At 43.2% G+C, this 18,343-nt stretch overlaps 1 protein-coding gene across 7 annotated transcripts in view; it reads left to right on the forward strand.

Annotated features, from left to right (window-relative positions):
• The window catches only part of LOC133535481 (arf-GAP with coiled-coil, ANK repeat and PH domain-containing protein 3-like), a 119,121-nt gene that overhangs the window by 74,272 nt on the left and 26,506 nt on the right, over positions 1 to 18,343 (forward strand). For 4 of the 7 annotated variants that reach the window (XR_009802232.1, XM_061875355.1, XM_061875350.1 and 1 more), the window contains 8 exons: positions 1,278 to 1,347; positions 1,409 to 1,503; positions 1,574 to 1,794; positions 5,423 to 5,515; positions 9,802 to 9,903; positions 14,774 to 14,997; positions 17,954 to 18,063; positions 18,121 to 18,231. Coding sequence is in view for 6 of the 7 variants with exons in the window: in XM_061875355.1 (XP_061731339.1) it covers positions 1,278 to 1,347; positions 1,409 to 1,503; positions 1,574 to 1,794; positions 5,423 to 5,515; positions 9,802 to 9,903; positions 14,774 to 14,997; positions 17,954 to 18,063; positions 18,121 to 18,231 (1,026 nt within the window). In the remaining variant the exon portion in view is untranslated. The remainder of the gene's footprint in view (positions 1 to 1,277; positions 1,348 to 1,408; positions 1,504 to 1,573; positions 1,795 to 5,422; positions 5,516 to 9,801; positions 9,904 to 14,773; positions 14,998 to 17,953; positions 18,064 to 18,120; positions 18,232 to 18,343) is intronic. The other 3 variants (XM_061875352.1, XM_061875354.1, XM_061875351.1) reach the window with 2 other exon arrangements.

Below are 18,343 nucleotides of genomic sequence, written 5' to 3' on the forward strand. Positions count from 1 at the left end.
TAGTGATTGTTGTAGGGTGAAAGTGTGGTAGTCAGCATGTGTGAAGGTATGGGGGTGTATTAGTGATTGTTGTAGGGTGAAAGTGTGGTAGTCAGCATGTGTGATGGTATGGGGGTGTATTAGTGATTGTTGTGGGGTGAAAGTGTGGTAGTCAGCATGTGTGATGGTATGGGGGTGTATTAGTGATTGTTGTGGGGTGAAAGTGTGGTAGTCAGCATGTGTGATGGTATGGGGGTGTATTAGTGATTGTTGTAGGGTGAAAGTGTGGTAGTCAGCATGTGTGATGGTATGGGGGTGTATTAGTGATTGTTGTAGGGTGAAAGTGTGGTAGTCAGCATGTGTGATGGTATGGGGGTGTATTAGTGATTGTTGTAGGGTGAAAGTGTGGTAGTCAGCATGTGTGATGGTATGGGGGTGTATTAGTGATTGTTGTAGGGTGAAAGTGTGGCAGTCAGCATGTGTGATGGTATGGGGGTGTATTAGTGATTGTTGTAGGGTGAAAGTGTGGTAGTCAGCATGTGTGATGGTATGGAGGTGTATTAGTGGCCAAGGCATGGCTAACTTACACATCTGTGAAGGCACCATTAATGCTGAAAGGTACATACAGCTTTTGGAGCAACATATGTTGTTATCATGGCCGCCCCTGCTTATATCAGCAAGACCATGCCAAGCCAGGTGTTACAACAGCGTGGCTTCATAGTAAAAGAGTGTGGGTACTAGACTGGCCTGCCTGTAGTCCAGACATTGAAAATGTGTGCAGGCTAAAATATGAGGCAGGAGACTGTTGAACAACTTAAGCTGTACATCAAGCAAGAATGGGAAAGAATTCCACTTCAAAAATGTGTCTCCTCAGTTCCCAAACCTGCACTGAGTGTTGTTCAAAGGAAAGGCCATGTAACACACTGGTAAAAATGCCTTTTTTGAAACATGTTGCAGGTATCAAATTCCAAATGAGCTAATATTTGCAAAAATAACAAGGTTTTCCAGTATGAAGATGAAATATCTTGTCTCTGCAGTCCATTCAATTGAATATAAGTTGCAAAGGCTTTGCTGTATTTTCTTTTTATTTAGCATTTACACCACGTGACAACTTGACTGCTTTTGTGTATGAAAATGTGTGTTTATTCTACAATTTGGTGGGTTACCGCACACAGACAGAAGTCATGCACTCCTTGTCTCTGTGGGTGGAGGCGGGACAGCCCCGTGCCATCAAAGTCCTCCCAAATGATGCTGGCTACTAAAGTCTCAGCCCTCACATGTTTTGTTTCCTGTTCCAGGAGTCTTGGGGTCCACTGCTCCAAAGTGCGCTCATTGACTCTGGACTCTTGGGAACCAGAACTCCTGAAGGTAGGTCCTTCCTCCTCAGCCGGATCCCACCTTCACTGACATGGTCTTTCCCCTCACTCAGCTCATGTGTGAACTGGGCAACACTGTGGTCAACCACATTTACGAGGGAGCGTGCCAGGATCTGGGGGTGAAAAAACCCGGAGCCTCCAGTCCCAGGTCAGCATCTCAATGGGCTGTTTGAATGTCCCGCCATCTGGAGGTTGAAGGTGTGTGCTGGACTCCTCAGGCAGGAGAAGGAAGCCTGGATTAAGTCCAAGTACGTGGAGAAACGTTTCCTGAAGAAGATGAGCGGCGGCCAGGCCTTGGTGGAGGACCAGAGGAAGTCCAGACCTTGGACTGTGAAGAAGTGCCAGCGACACAACAGTTCGCTTCGGGCGCCAAACAAAGTCCGCAGGAAATACCAGCGCTACGAGCCCGGCTGTGCCTCACCCGCTAATCTCTCTGCGGGTGACTGGAGCTTTCTTTCATGGCGGCATGATTCCTGGCATTAGTGCCAACATCTTTAATGATTCATTAGTGCCAACATCTTCTTTGATGATTCATTAGTGCCAACATCTTCTTTAATAATTCATTAGTGCCAACATCTTTAATGATTCATTAGTGCCAACATTAGTGCCAACATCTTCTTTACTGATTCATTAGTGCCAACATCTTCTTTAATAATTCATTAGTCCCAACATCATCTTTAATAATTCATTAGTGCCAACATTAGTGCCAACATCTTCTTTAATGATTCATTAGTGCCAACATTAGTGCCAACATCTTCTTTAATGATTCATTAGTGCCAACATCTTTAATGATTCATTAGTGCCAACATCTTCTTTAATAATTCATTAGTGCCAACATCTTCTTTAATAATTCATTAATGCCAACATCTTCTTTAATGATTCATTAGTGCCAACATCTTTAATGATTCATTAGTGCCAACATTAGTGCCAACATCTTCTTTAATGATTCATTAGTGCCAACATCTTTAATGATTAATTAGTGCCAACATTAGTGCCAACATCTTCTTTAATAATTCATTAGTGCCAACATCTTTAATGATTAATTAGTGCCAACATTAGTGCCAACATCTTCTTTACTGATTCGTTAGTGCCAACATCTTCTTTAATGATTCATTAGTGCCAACATCTTCTTTAATAATTCATTAGTGCCAACATCTTTAATGATGCAATAGTGCCAACATTACTGCCAACATCTTCTTTAATAATTCATTAGTGCCAACATCTTCTTTAATGATTCATTAGTGCCAACATTAGTGCCAACATCTTCTTTAATGATTCATTAGTGCCAACATTAGTGCCAACATCTTCTTTAATGATTCATTAGTGCCAACATTAGTGCCAACATCTTCTTTAATGATTCATTAGTGCCAACATTAGTGCCAAAATATTTTTTAATTATTCATTAGTGCCAACATTAGTGCGAAAATCTTTTTTAATTATTCATTAGTGCCAACATCTTCTTTAATAATTCATTAGTGCCAACATCTTTAATGATTCATTAGTGCCAACATTAGTGCCAACATCTTCTTTAATAATTCATTAGTGCCAACATCTTCTTTACTGATTCATTAGTGCCAACATTAGTGCCAACATCTTCTTTAATGATTCATTAGTGCCAACATTAGTGCCAACATCTTCTTTAATGATTCATTAGTGCCAACATTAGTGCCAACATCTTCTTTAATGATTCATTAGTGCCAACATTAGTGCCAACATCTTCTTTAATGATTCATTAGTGCCAACATTAGTGCCAACATCTTCTTTAATGATTCATTAGTGCCAACATCTTCTTTAATAATTCATTAGTGCCAACATCTTTAATGATTCAATAGTGCCAACATTACTGCCAACATCTTCTTTAATAATTCATTAGTGCCAACATCTTCTTTAATGATTCATTAGTGCCAACATTAGTGCCAACATCTTCTTTAATGATTCATTAGTGCCAACATTAGTGCCAACATCTTCTTTAATGATTCATTAGTGCCAACATTAGTGCCAACATCTTCTTTAATGATTCATTAGTGCCAACATTAGTGCCAAAATCTTTTTTAATTATTCATTAGTGCCAACATTAGTGCGAAAATCTTTTTTAATTATTCATTAGTGCCAACATCTTCTTTAATAATTCATTAGTGCCAACATCTTTAATGATTCATTAGTGCCAACATTAGTGCCAACATCTTCTTTAATGATTCATTAGTGCCAACATTAGTGCCAAAATCTTTTTTAATTATTCATTAGTGCCAACATCTTCTTTAATAATTCATTAGTGCCAACATCTTTAATGATTCATTAGTGCCAACATTAGTGCCAACATCTTCTTTACTGATTCGTTAGTGCCAACATCTTCTTTAATGATTCATTAGTGCCAATATCTTCTTTAATAATTCATTAGTGCCAACATCTTTAATGATTCAATAGTGCCAACATTACTGCCAACATCTTCTTTAATAATTCATTAGTGCCAACATCTTCTTTAATGATTCATTAGTGCCAACATTAGTGCCAACATCTTCTTTAATGATTCATTAGTGCCAACATTAGTGCCAACATCTTCTTTAATGATTCATTAGTGCCGACATTAGTGCCAACATCTTCTTTAATGATTCATTAGTGCCAACATTAGTGCCAAAATCTTTTTTAATTATTCATTAGTGCCAACATTAGTGCGAAAATCTTTTTTAATTATTCATTAGTGCCAACATCTTCTTTAATAATTCATTAGTGCCAACATCTTTAATGATTCATTAGTGCCAACATTAGTGCCAACATCTTCTTTAATGATTCATTAGTGCCAACATTAGTGCCAAAATCTTTTTTAATTATTCATTAGTGCCAACATCTTCTTTAATAATTCATTAGTGCCAACATCTTTAATGATTCATTAGTGCCAACATTAGTGCCAACATCTTCTTTACTGATTCGTTAGTGCCAACATCTTCTTTAATGATTCATTAGTGCCAACATCTTCTTTAATAATTCATTAGTGCCAACATCTTTAATGATTCAATAGTGCCAACATTACTGCCAACATCTTCTTTAATAATTCATTAGTGCCAACATCTTCTTTAATGATTCATTAGTGCCAACATTAGTGCCAACATCTTCTTTAATGATTCATTAGTGCCAACATTAGTGCCAACATCTTCTTTAATGATTCATTAGTGCCAACATTAGTGCCAACATCTTCTTTAATGATTCATTAGTGCCAACATTAGTGCCAAAATCTTTTTTAATTATTCATTAGTGCCAACATCTTCTTTAATGATTCATTAGTGCCAACATTAGTGCCAAAATCTTTTTTAATTATTCATTAGTGCCAACATTAGTGCGAAAATCTTTTTTAATTATTCATTAGTGCCAACATCTTCTTTAATAATTCATTAGTGCCAACATCTTTAATGATTCATTAGTGCCAACATTAGTGCCAACATCTTCTTTAATGATTCATTAGTGCCAACATTAGTGCCAACATCTTCTTTAATGATTCATTAGTGCCAACATTAGTGCCAACATCTTCTTTAATGATTCATTAGTGCCAACATTAGTGCCAAAATCTTTTTTAATTATTCATTAGTGCCAACATCTTCTTTAATGATTCATTAGTGCCAACATTAGTGCCAACATCTTCTTTAATGATTCATTAGTGCCAACAATAATGTCAACATCATTAATGATTTCTGACATTAGTGCCAACATCTTACATGATTCATTAGTGCCAACATTAGTGCCAACATTTTCTTTAATGATTCATTAGTGCCAACATTAGTGCCAACATCTTCTTTAATGATTCATCAGTGCCAACATTTTCTTTAATGATTCTTTAGTGACAACATTAGTGCCAACATTTTCATTAATGATTCATTAGTGCCAACAATAATGTCAACATCTTTAATGATTCCTGACATTAGTGCCAACATCTTTAATGATTCATTAGTGCCAACATTAGTGCCAACATCTTCTTTAATGACTCCTGGCATTAGTGCCAACTTCTTTAATGATTCATTAGTGCCAACATTAATGCCAACATCTTAAATGATTCCTGACATCTTCTCTCCGGCCAGCGACTGCAGCCAAGTTTCGCCGGGATTCGTTGTTCTGTCCGGATGAGCTGGATTCTCTCTTCTCCTACTTTGACACCGGCTCCGGTCCACGCAGTAAGTCTGCCACTCTTCACCATCTCCACCTCCCACCAAGTATGCACATTTATAACTTTTACAAAATGAGCTAAAGAACTATCCTAAAACGTTAGCTCACAAGATGGTGTCAAGTATCCAAATCCATAGTTTTACGTGGAAATGAGTTCAAGAGCTAGCCTAAAATTTTAGCATGCTAACATTAGCGTGCTAATATGAGATGATGGCAAACCCCAAGTATCGAAAAAAATCATCATTCTTAACATTAATGATAGAAAATTAGCTAAAAAGCAAGCAAAAATGTTAGCATGTTAGCGTTAGCATGCTAATATAAGAGACGTTAGCATACTTCCAAGATGTTACCAGATATCGTAAATCATGATGTTTAGGTAAAAACATGCAATATTAGATGAAAAGCTAGTAGAAAATGTTAGCACGCTAACCTTAGCATGCTATCATGTGCAGAAATACCAAAATGTACGTGGAGATCATTTTGCATTTTTTTCTGTTTGTCTCAAAACAAATCTCCATTCTATGGAGTAAGGGAGCGAGACCGTCCCGAGCGTGTAAGACATGTGGGGGTCCATCTCGCATTCACGGAGACCGTCCCGAGCGTGTAAGACATGTGGGGGTCCGTCTCGCATTCACGGAGACCGTCCCGAGCGTGTAAGACATGTGGGGGTCTGTCTCGCAGTCATTGATACCGTCCTGAGCGTGTAAGACATGTGGGGGTCCGTCTCGCATTCATTGAGACCGTCCTGAGCGTGTAAGACATGTGGGGGGTCCGTCTCGCAGTCATTGATACCGTCCCGAGCGTGTAAGACATGTGGGGGTCCGTCTCGCAGTCATTGATACCGTCCCAAGCGTGTAAGACATGTGGGGGTCTGTCTCGCAGTCATTGATACCGTCCCGAGCGTGTAAGACATGTGGGGGTCTGTCTCGCAGTCATTGAGACCGTCCCGAGCGTGTAAGACATGTGGGGGTCTGTCTCGCAGTCATTGAGACCGTCCCGAGCGTGTAAGACGTGGGGGGTCCGTCTCGCAGTCATTGAGACCGTCCCGAGCGTGTAAGACATGTGGGGGTCTGTCTCGCAGTCATTGAGACCGTCCTGAGCGTGTAAGACATGTGGGGCGTCCGTCTCGAAGTCATTGATACCGTCCTGAGCGTGTAAGACGTGGGGGTCTGTCTCGCAGTCATTGAGACCGTCCCGAGCGTGTAAGACATGTGGGGGTCTGTCTCGCAGTCATTGAGACCGTCCCGAGCGTGTAAGACGTGGGGGGTCCGTCTCGCAGTCATTGAGACCGTCCCGAGCGTGTAAGACATGTGGGGGTCTGTCTCGCAGTCATTGAGACCGTCCTGAGCGTGTAAGACATGTGGGGCGTCCGTCTCGAAGTCATTGATACCGTTCTGAGCGTGTAAGACATGTGGGGGTCCGTCTCGCATTCATTGAGGCCGTCCCGAGCGTGTAAGACATGTGGGGGTCTGTCTCGCAGTCATTGAGACCGTCCTGAGCGTGTAAGACATGTGGGGGGCCCGTCTCGCATTCATTGAGACCGTCCCGAGCGTGTAAGACATGTGGGGGTCTGTCTCGCAGTCATTGAGACCGTCCCGAGCGTGTAAGACATGTGGGGGTCTGTCTCGCATTCATTGAGACCGTCCCGAGCGTGTAAGACATGTGGGGGTCTGTCTCGCATTCATTGAGACCGTCCCGAGCGTGTAAGACATGTGGGGGTCTGTCTCGCAGTCATTGAGACCGTCCCGAGCGTGTAAGACATGTGGGGGTCTGTCTCGCAGTCATTGAGACCGTCCTGAGCGTGTAAGACATGTGGGGGTCTGTCTCGCATTCATTGAGACCGTCCCGAGCGTGTAAGACATGTGGGGGGTCCGTCTCGCAGTCATTGATACCGTCCTGAGCGTGTAAGACATGTGGGGGGTCTGTCTCGCAGTCATTGAGACCGTCCTGAGCGTGTAAGACATGTGGGGGTCTGTCTCGCATTCATTGAGACCGTCCCGAGCGTGTAAGACGTGGGGGGTCCGTCTCGCAGTCATTGAGACCGTCCCGAGCGTGTAAGACATGTGGGGGTCTGTCTCGCAGTCATTGAGACCGTCCTGAGCGTGTAAGACATGTGGGGGTCTGTCTCGCATTCATTGAGACCGTCCCGAGCGTGTAAGACGTGGGGGGTCCGTCTCGCAGTCATTGAGACCGTCCCGAGCGTGTAAGACATGTGGGGGTCTGTCTCGCAGTCATTCAGACCGTCCTGAGCGTGTAAGACATGTGGGGCGTCCGTCTCGAAGTCATTGATACCGTCCTGAGCGTGTAAGACATGTGGGGGTCTGTCTCGCAGTCATTGAGACCGTCCCGAGCGTGTAAGACATGTGGGGGTCTGTCTCGCAGTCATTGAGACCGTCCCGAGCGTGTAAGACGTGGGGGGTCCGTCTCGCAGTCATTGAGACCGTCCCGAGCGTGTAAGACATGTGGGGGTCTGTCTCGCAGTCATTGAGACCGTCCTGAGCGTGTAAGACATGTGGGGCGTCTGTCTCGAAGTCATTGATACCGTCCTGAGCGTGTAAGACATGTGGGGGTCCGTCTCGAAGTCATTGATACCGTCCTGAGCGTGTAAGACATGTGGGGGTCCGTCTCGCATTCATTGAGGCCGTCCCGAGCGTGTAAGACATGTGGGGGTCTGTCTCGCAGTCATTGAGACCGTCCTGAGCGTGTAAGACATGTGGGGGGCCCGTCTCGCATTCATTGAGACCGTCCCGAGCGTGTAAGACATGTGGGGGTCTGTCTCGCAGTCATTGAGACCGTCCCGAGCGTGTAAGACATGTGGGGGTCTGTCTCGCATTCATTGAGACCGTCCCGAGCGTGTAAGACATGTGGGGGTCTGTCTCGCATTCATTGAGACCGTCCCGAGCGTGTAAGACATGTGGGGGTCTGTCTCGCAGTCATTGAGACCGTCCCGAGCGTGTAAGACATGTGGGGGTCTGTCTCGCAGTCATTGAGACCGTCCTGAGCGTGTAAGACATGTGGGGGTCTGTCTCGCATTCATTGAGACCGTCCCGAGCGTGTAAGACATGTGGGGGGTCCGTCTCGCAGTCATTGATACCGTCCTGAGCGTGTAAGACATGTGGGGGGTCCGTCTCGCATTCACGGAGACCGTCCTGAGCGTGTAAAACATGTGGGGGGTCCGTCTCGCATTCACGGAGACCGTCCTGAGCGTGTAAGACATGTGGGGGTCTGTCTCGCAGTCATTGAGACCGTCCCGAGCGTGTAAGACATGTGGGGGTCCGTCTCGCAGTCATTGAGACCGTCCTGAGTGTGTAAGACGTGTGGGGGTCCGTCTCGCAGTCATTGATACCGTCCTGAGCGTGTAAGACATGTGGGGGTCCGTCTCGCAGTCACGGAGACCGTCCTGAGCGTGTAAGACATGTGGGGGGTCCGTCTCGCAGTCATGGCGGCAGAATAAGATAGAATAAAAATAGTGGCGACTGGGATTGCTGGCAAAGTATCGTGCAAAGGCTGTCAATCCTTACGTTCATGGCATTGTTTTACTTTTGTGGCAGCACTAAGTAACTTTTCAACCTCCATCCAATATTTTCATAACATTTGGGATGAAACATGGACTTGCAACTCGTTGTATGACACCTGTGTCGTGGCCTGTGTCGCTCTCAATGGCACTTAGCAACGAGCACTTAGCAACAACAAACTACAAATATGCTAACTTGCTTCGCGACATACGTCACTCTCCCTTTCCCCCGTCATTTAAAACGGAAGCCGATGTGCAATTACTGATATCCTGTTCGAAGCTCCTAAACAACCAAAGAAATGAAAAGTTTTTGTATGAGGAGACAAAAAAAGAAAGAGGGAAGCTACCTGGATGTAAGGACAGTCAAGGATCAACATTGTCCTGACTAATAAAACTAGTAAGTGACTTTCCATGGTCAAATCAAAATGCTAATGCTAATGCTAGCTATCAGAAATGTGCGTGGTAGCAATAAGTCGTCACCCGTGTGATAGTTTCACACTACTTCCTTGAAAATAAATCTCCCGCCAATACATTCTTGGTAGTAGCGTCATGTTTGTAGAACAATCCAAGATCATTTCTTGATACTTTAACTTTAGCATCGCCATTAGAGAGCTAACTGAAGGTTCTTAAGAGGGGTTTTGATACGTGTGCAAAATAAAGAAATATAGCTGGCCACGTTGTCATGTTTGTAGAATGTTGAGGAATGTATTGGAGTCAGTAAGGTAGGATGTGAGCGCTACAAGAGTGTGTGCTGACGTGTCCGTGTCCTGGCGTGATCTGGTCCTGCAGGTCTGAGCAGCGACAGCGGCCTGGGAGGAAGCACTGATGGCAGCACGGACGTCCTGCTCTCGGCTTCTGTGGTGGACAGCGTCACAGAAGAAGGTGAGTTCACCTCGCAGAGCAACTTCGGCAAAGGTAAAGCAGGCAGCTTGCGTGTCCCACACTTGAAAAAGCCCCTGAACTCAGCAGGAGTACCTGGACTTAGGAGCGTGGTTGCTTCTCTGACCTCCAGGTCTTCCATTGAAATTGATTTATTCTGCATAATTCTAACATACCTTTTTAAAAATACTAATCTGATACATTGTAAATATTTCTTTCCACGTCTGTCCCTCACACCCATATTTCACACTCTGGTAACACTCAATGTGCTTACATGACCATAGTAACTCATTACATGACCACAGTAACTCATTATATGACCATAGTAACTCATTACATGACCATAGTAACTCATTACATGACCATAGTAACTCATTACATGACCACAGTAACTCATTACATGACCATAGTAACTCATTACATGACCATAGTAACTCATTACATGACCACAGTAACTCATTACATGACCATAGTAACTCATTACATGACCATAGTAACTCATTACATGACCACAGTAACTCATTACATGACCATAGTAACTCATTACATGACCAAAGTAACTCATTACATGACCATAGTAACTCATTACATGACCATAATAACTCATTACATGACCATAGTAACTCATTACATGACCATAGTAACTCATTACATGACCATAGTAACTCATTACATGACCATAGTAACTCATTACATGACCATAGTAACTCATTACATGACCATAATAACTCATTACATGACCATAGTAACTCATTACATGACCATAGTAACTCATTACATGACCATAGTAACTCATTACATGACCATAGTAACTCATTACATGACCATAGTAACTCATTACATGACCATAGTAACTCATTACATGACCATAGTAACTCATCACATGACCATAGTAACTCATTACATGACCATAGTAACTCATTACATGACCATAGTAACTCATTACATGACCATAGTAACTCATTACATGACCATAGTAACTCATTACATGACCACAGTAACTCATTACATGACCATAGTAACTCATTACATGACCATAGTAACTCATTACATGACCATAGTAACTCATCACATGACCATAGTAACTCATCACATGACCATAGTAACTCATTACATGACCACAGTAACTCATTACATGACCACAGTAACTCATTACATGACCATAGTAACTCATTACATGACCACAGTAACTCATTACATGACCATAGTAACTCATTACATGACCACAGTAACTCATCACATGACCATAGTAACTCATTACATGACCATAGTAACTCATTACATGACCATAGTAACTCATTACATGACCATAGTAACTCATTACATGACCACAGTAACTCATTACATGACCATAGTAACTCATTACATGACCATAGTAACTCATTACATGACCATATCAACTCATTACATGACCATAGTAACTCATCACATGACCATAGTAACTCATTACATGACCACAGTAACTCATTACATGACCACAGTAACTCATTACATGACCATAGTAACTCATTGCATGACCACAGTAACTCATTGCATGACCATAGTAACTCATTACATGACCATAGTAACTCATTACATGACCACAGTAACTCATTACATGACCACAGTAACTCATCACATGACCATAGTAACTCATTACATGACCATAGTAACTCATTACATGACCACAGTAACTCTTTACATGACCATAGTAACTCATTACATGACCATAGTAACTCATTACATGACCATAGTAACTCATTACATGACCATAGTAACTCATCACTTGACCATAGTAACTCATCACATGACCATAGTAAATCATTACATGACCATAGTAACTCATTACATGACCACAGTAACTCATTACATGACCACAGTAACTCATTACATGACCATAGTAACTCATTACATGACCACAGTAACTCATTACATGACCATAGTAACTCATTACATGACCATAGTAACTCATTACATGACCACAGTAACTCATTACATGACCATAGTAACTCATTACATGACCATCGTAACTCATTACATGACCATAGTAACTCATTACATGACCATAGTAACTCATTACATGACCACAGTAACTCATTACATGACCATAGTAACTCATTACATGACCATCGTAACTCATTACATGACCATAGTAACTCATTACATGACAATAGTAACTCATTGGATCCGCTTTGAACTGAACTCTCGCTGCTGTGTTGGAGCCACTATGGATTGAACTTCCACAGTATCATGTTAGACCCGCTCGACATCCATTGCTTTCGGTCCCCTAGAGGGGGGGGGTTGCCCACATCTGAGGTCCTCTCCAAAATTTCTCATAGTCAGCATTGTCACTGGCGTCCCACTGGATGTGAATTCTCCCTGCCCACTGGGTGTGAGTTTTCCTTGCCCTTTTGTGGGTTCTTCCGAGGATGTTGTAGTCGTAATGATTTGTGCAGTCCTTTGAGACATTTGTGATTTGGGGCTATATAAATAAACATTGATTGATTGATTACATGACCATAGTAACTCATTACTTGACCATAGTAACTCATTACATGACCCTAGTAACTCATTACATGACCATAGTAACTCATTAGATGACATAGTAAGTAATTAGATGACGTAGTACGTAATGAGATGCGCATAATAAGTAGTATATGATGCAGATTCCAAGCATGCAAAGACTTAGTGTAGTTGAAGACTTCTTAGGGTGATTAGACAAGATGAGTGCACATCATAATTAGACAAGATGAGTGCACATCATCAAGGCCAGCCACACTTTACATCTCAAACATTTAGAAAACATATTTGGAAATGTCCGGGGGGCCAGATTGAAAAGCTGAAAGGGCTTACTTACTTTGCCCAGGTCTGATGTGGAGGATTTACTCGGGCTGTCAATCTTTGGGCACCACATGAATGTTGGGGGAACAAGCAGATTCAGGATTGATTCTGGATTGAAAATGAATCCTTTCAATAAGATTGTGTGGCAGTCCTATGATGAACTCCATCCCTCCATAACATAAACAGCACATTACTTCAAGTCAAGGTCCAACATAAATGAATACAAGTTAATGTATTTATTTGACTTTCCATGAGTATGTAAAAGTATTCATTATATTCTCTTCATGTCATGTTACTGTTACTTCTTTTGAAGGCCTACTGAAATGAGATTTTCTTTTTTAAAAGGGGGATAGCAGGTCCATTCTATGTGTCATACTTCATCATTTCGCCATATTGCCATATTTTTGCTGGAAAGGATTTAGTAGAGAACATCCACAATAAAGTTGGCAACTTTTGGTGCTGATAAAAAAAGCCTTGCCTGTACCGGAAGTAGCAGACGATGTGCTTGTGATGTCACGGGTTGTGGAGATCCTCACATCTGAACATTGTTTACAATCATGGCCACCAGCAGCTAGAGCGATTTGGACCGAGAAAGCGACGATTACCCCATTCATTTGAGCGAGGATGAAAGATTTGTGGATGAGGAAAGTTGGACTGAAGCAGAAAAAAAAAAAGCGACGGCTCCGGGTGGCGGCAGTGTGAGCGTTTCAAATGTAATTAGACACATTTATTAGGATAATTCTGAGAGATCCCTTATCTGCTTATTGTGTTACTAGTGTTTTAGTGAGATTATATAGTCATACCTGAAAGTCGGGTGGCTGCAATGAACGCCAGTGTCTCGGATAGAAGCCGAGGAGCCAAGCTCACAGCTGCCTTTTTTGACAGCTGCTGCAGGAGGATGTCCCATAATCCACTGATGTTTCCGGTAAGAGTCGACTTAATATCACAATTTTCCCATCCAAAAACTTGCTGGTTGACGCAGAGAAACATGTTCGCTTGACCGCTCTGTTTTAAAGCTTCACAACAAACAAAGAAACACTGGCTGTGTTTCGGTTGCTGAAGGCAGCTGCAATCCACTGCTTTCCAAAAACAGCATTCTTCTTTGATGTCTCCATTATTAATTGAACAAATTCCAAAAGATTCAGCAACACAGATGTCCAAAATACTGTGTAATTATGCGATAAAAAGAGACGTGTGTGGTGCTGGGCTGACATGTCCACTCCAACCAATGACGTCACAAGCAGGCGTCAACATAAGCGTCAACAGGATACCTCTCGGGAAATTTAAAATTGTGATTTAGTAAACTAAAGTGGCCGTATTGGCATGTGTTGCAATGGTAATATTTCATCATTGAAATATAAACTATCAGACTACGTGGTCGCTAGTAGTGGCTTTCAGTAGGCCTTTAAGGTTCCAGCTTTTGTCCAATCACAACACAGCTAGCTTGTTGCCAGCGCATGAATTCTTCATCAGTTGTGCAGTGGCAGCCAAGCGAGGACGCTCACCTGACAGACAGCCGCCAGAGCCAATCACATCGCCACTTGTTGGCAGTAGCTTATCTAGGTAGCCTGATCTTAGCCAGGCTCTGATTGGATACTCACTTGTCACTCCCGAGTGATGATCCAATCACCAGTTGTTATTCAGGAAAGCAGGAAGTGTTGCATCAGGCCAGCAGATAAATCTCTTTTTAACCCCCAAAGGAGGATTAGGTGGCAGATATATATCTGCAAGGACATTTTCAAGAAGGATATTTACTCACATGTGAATAATGCTGTTTAATAGACTGAATTTATGTTATTCACATGTGAATAATGCTGTATAATACACTGTATTTATATTATTCACATGTGAATAATGCTGTATAATACACTGTATTTATATTATTCACATATGAATAATGCTGTATAATAATACACTGTATTTATATTATTCACATGTGAATAATGCCACATTGTCTTGATTAGGAGTTGTCCTTGTTCCGTGTCCAGCAAATCAAACTTGTGTTCTGTGTCCAGCAAATCCAACTTGATGTCTCCTGTGACTTGTCCACCAGAAGAGGAGTCCGAGGAGTCCTCCAGCGGCGAGGTGGAGATCGAACAAGAAGTCCCTTCGGACCCCGAGGACCCGAGGGAGCTCCACCCCGGCGCGCTCCTCCTGCGTTCCTCGCGCCTGCACAACTTGGCCCTCATGGCGGAGGCGCTGGCGCACGGGGCGGACGTCCACTGTGCCAGTGAGGAAGAGGACGGGAGAACGCCCCTCATACAGGCAGTGCTGGGGGTGAGGGACTTCTTCTTGCACTTACAATCTCATCATTTCCTCTAAAAGCGACAGTGCGCCCTATAGCCCGGTGCGCCTTATGCTCGTATTCATTCTAGTCGTGCTTACCCACCTTGAAGCAATTTGACTGGTTACATGGTGTAATAAGTGTGACCAGTAGATGGCAGTCACACATAAGAGATAAAGTTAAAGTACCAATGATAGTCACACACACTAGTTGTGGCGAAATGATTCTCTGCCTTTGACTCATCTCCCTTGATTACCCCCTGGGATGTGAGGGGAGCAGTGAGCAGCAGCGGTGCCTCACCCAGGAATAATTTTTTGTTGATTTCAGAATCAGAATCAGACATATTTTATTAATTCCCGAGGGGAAATTCTCAACCCCCAATTCCAAGCCTTGATGCTGAGTGTCAAGCAGGGAGGTACTGGCTCCCATTTTTTATAGTTTTTGGTATGACTCGGCCGGGGTTTGAACTCACAACCTAAGTCTAGATTGTTCAATAAATGCCAAAACTTTGATGTTTCATTGAGGATATCGAAGATTACACACGGCGCTCACACATCTATCAAAATGTTTTAGTACGACTTTGGTAAGCTACGAAGCTGCACCGCTTGACGGATTGTTGGAGCATCACGACTCCCATAGTCAGACGTACTGTGCTTCAACATACTGTATTATTATGCTGTCTGCATGAGGACCTCAAAATGGCACTTTCTAGGAGACATTATCTGGCGTTTTGTTTTGCAATATTACGCAAAACCAACTTTTCGTACATATTGGTACCTGCTGATGTGTATTTGGGATTTGCATAAGTCCTGAAAATGTGCGCACATCCGCCATTGTAGTCAATAAACTCCTTCTTTTTCTCTTTCCTCTTGTTGTGAGGGCTCATCCTCCACTAATATAAAATAGTGTACAGTTGTAACTTATATCTGTCAGGAGACTCGCTATGGAAGCGCTAAAAACTACAACAAAGATGGTGGTGAGAAGACGCCGTCAAAGTGGGGGCACATAAAAAAGACCAAATGACGCTAGCAAGCAACACCAAAACTTTGATGTTTCATTGAGAATATAGAAGATTACACAAGGCGCTCAAACATCTATCAAAATGTTTTAGTACGACTTTGGTAAGCTACAAAGCTGCACCGCTTGACGGATTGTTGGAGCATCACGACTCCCATAGTCAGACGTACTGTGCTTCAACATACTGTATTATTATGCTGTGTGTATAAGGATCCCAAAATGGCACCTATTAGCAGACATTATCTGCCGTTTTGTTTTGCAATATTACGCAAAACCAACTTTTCGTACTTATTGGTACCTGCTGATGTGTATTTGGGATCTGCTTAAGTCCTGAAAATGTGCGCTAATCCGCCATTGTAGTCAATAAACTCCTTCTTTTTCTCTCTCCTCTTGTTGTGGGGGCTCATCCTCCACTAATATAAAATAGTGTACAGTTGTAACTTATATCTGTCAGGAGACTCGCAATGGAAGCGCTAAAAACTACAACAAAGATGGCGGTGAGAAGACGCCGTCAAAGTGGAGGCACATAAAAAAGACCAAATGACGCTAGCATCCATCCATCCATTTTCTACCGCGTATTCCCTTTCGGGGTAGTGGGGGGCGCTGGTGCCTATCTCAGCTACAATTGGGCGGAAGGCGGGGTACACTCTGGACAAGTTGCCACCTCATCGCAGGGCCAAATGACGCTAGCAAGCAACACCAAAACTTTGATGTTTCATTGAGAATATAGAAGATTACACAAGGCGCTCAAACATCTGTCAAAATGTTTTAGTACAATTTTGGTAAGCCACGAAGCTGCACCGCTTGATGGATTGTTGGAGAATCACGACTCCCATAGTCAGACGTACTGTGCTTCAACATACTGTATTATTATGCTGTGTGTATAAGGATCCCAAAATGGCACCTATTAGCAGACATTATCTGGCGTTTTGTTTTGCAATATTATGCCGTGGAGAGACTGAACCGACAAGCCGACAGTGGGCTAGGAAATATGGCTGTCCTACCCAAGATGGAGGCCAGGAGGCGGAGCATGCAGCAGAGAGGAGAGGCGTGGCGCACTCGGAGCGATGCTGCATCAAGTCGAGTCACCTGAGTAAACGACACACCTGCTGGCAATCTCTGCATCTTCGGCTGCAGAATATTAGGGCGAAGGAGGAGCGACCGGGGAGGAGTAGTAGGAGACAACTGGACAGGAGACCAGACGAGCGAGAACCACGGAGAGCCAGACGGAAGACCAGACGAGCGCAGGAAGCGAGCAGAGAAGGAGGCACTGAAAGAGCGACCGACTGACTGCGAGCGACTTTTATTTGAAAAAATAAAAGAGTCAAACCTGTGCAAAGCGATGTCGTCCGTTGATGATCCAGGCAACCCACAAGATGGCGGCAGGAAGCCGTTTACATGTGCAAAACCAACTTTTCATACCCATTGGTACCTGCTGATGTGTATTTGGGATCTGCATGAGTCCTGAAAATGTGCGCACATAGACAATAAACGCCTCCTTTTTCTTTGTCTTCTTGTTGTGGGGCGTTCATCCTCCACTGTTGCTATTTATAATGTAAAATAGTGTAAAGTTGTAACTTACATCTGTCAGTAGACTCGTTGCGGAAGCGCTAAAAACTACAACAAAGATGGCGGTGCGAAGACACTGTCGAAGTGGAGGCACATAAATAATAATGGCACATCCTGAAGAGACTGTCAGAAAGTGAGTTGAAGATGATGTGTTGCAACATTTGTAGCAAAGAAGCAGCATGACGTGATGTAGACCACAAGGAAGTCTTTTACATGTGTAAAATAATATTATAATAATATGACTCCTGTAGTGCGACTTATGTATGAAAATAGACAACAATTTGGTGTGGAAAAATGGAGTCATGTTGTGTGGACCTGATCTGGACTGCAGGTCCCAGGTGAACGACTTGTCTTCTTCTCCAGGGCTCCTTGATAGCGTGTGAGTTCCTGCTGCAGAACGCCGCCGACGTCAACCAGAGGGACATGAGGGGGCGTGGCCCGCTGCATCACGCCACCTACCTGGGACACACCGGGTACGTCCAGCATGGCGGGTGCAGGTGGCGCCGACTAGAAGGTGTGTTTGTGTGCAGCCAGGTGTGTCTGTTCCTGAAGAGGGGGGCGTCGCAGACGGAGGTGGACGAGAAAGGTCATGACCCCCTCAGCATCGCCGTGCAGGCTGCCAACGCTGACATCGTCACCTTGTGAGTGACCTCATGTTTACTTTGCTGTCACCTGTCAAAGATCAGCAATGAAATTAATTACTGACTTATTGGCTTGAAATAGTCTGTTTGCAGTGTTGCATGTTTGTGGGCT

Source organism: Nerophis ophidion, linkage group LG16 (assembly GCF_033978795.1).
Source record: "Nerophis ophidion isolate RoL-2023_Sa linkage group LG16, RoL_Noph_v1.0, whole genome shotgun sequence".
NCBI lineage: Eukaryota > Metazoa > Chordata > Actinopteri > Syngnathiformes > Syngnathidae > Nerophis > Nerophis ophidion.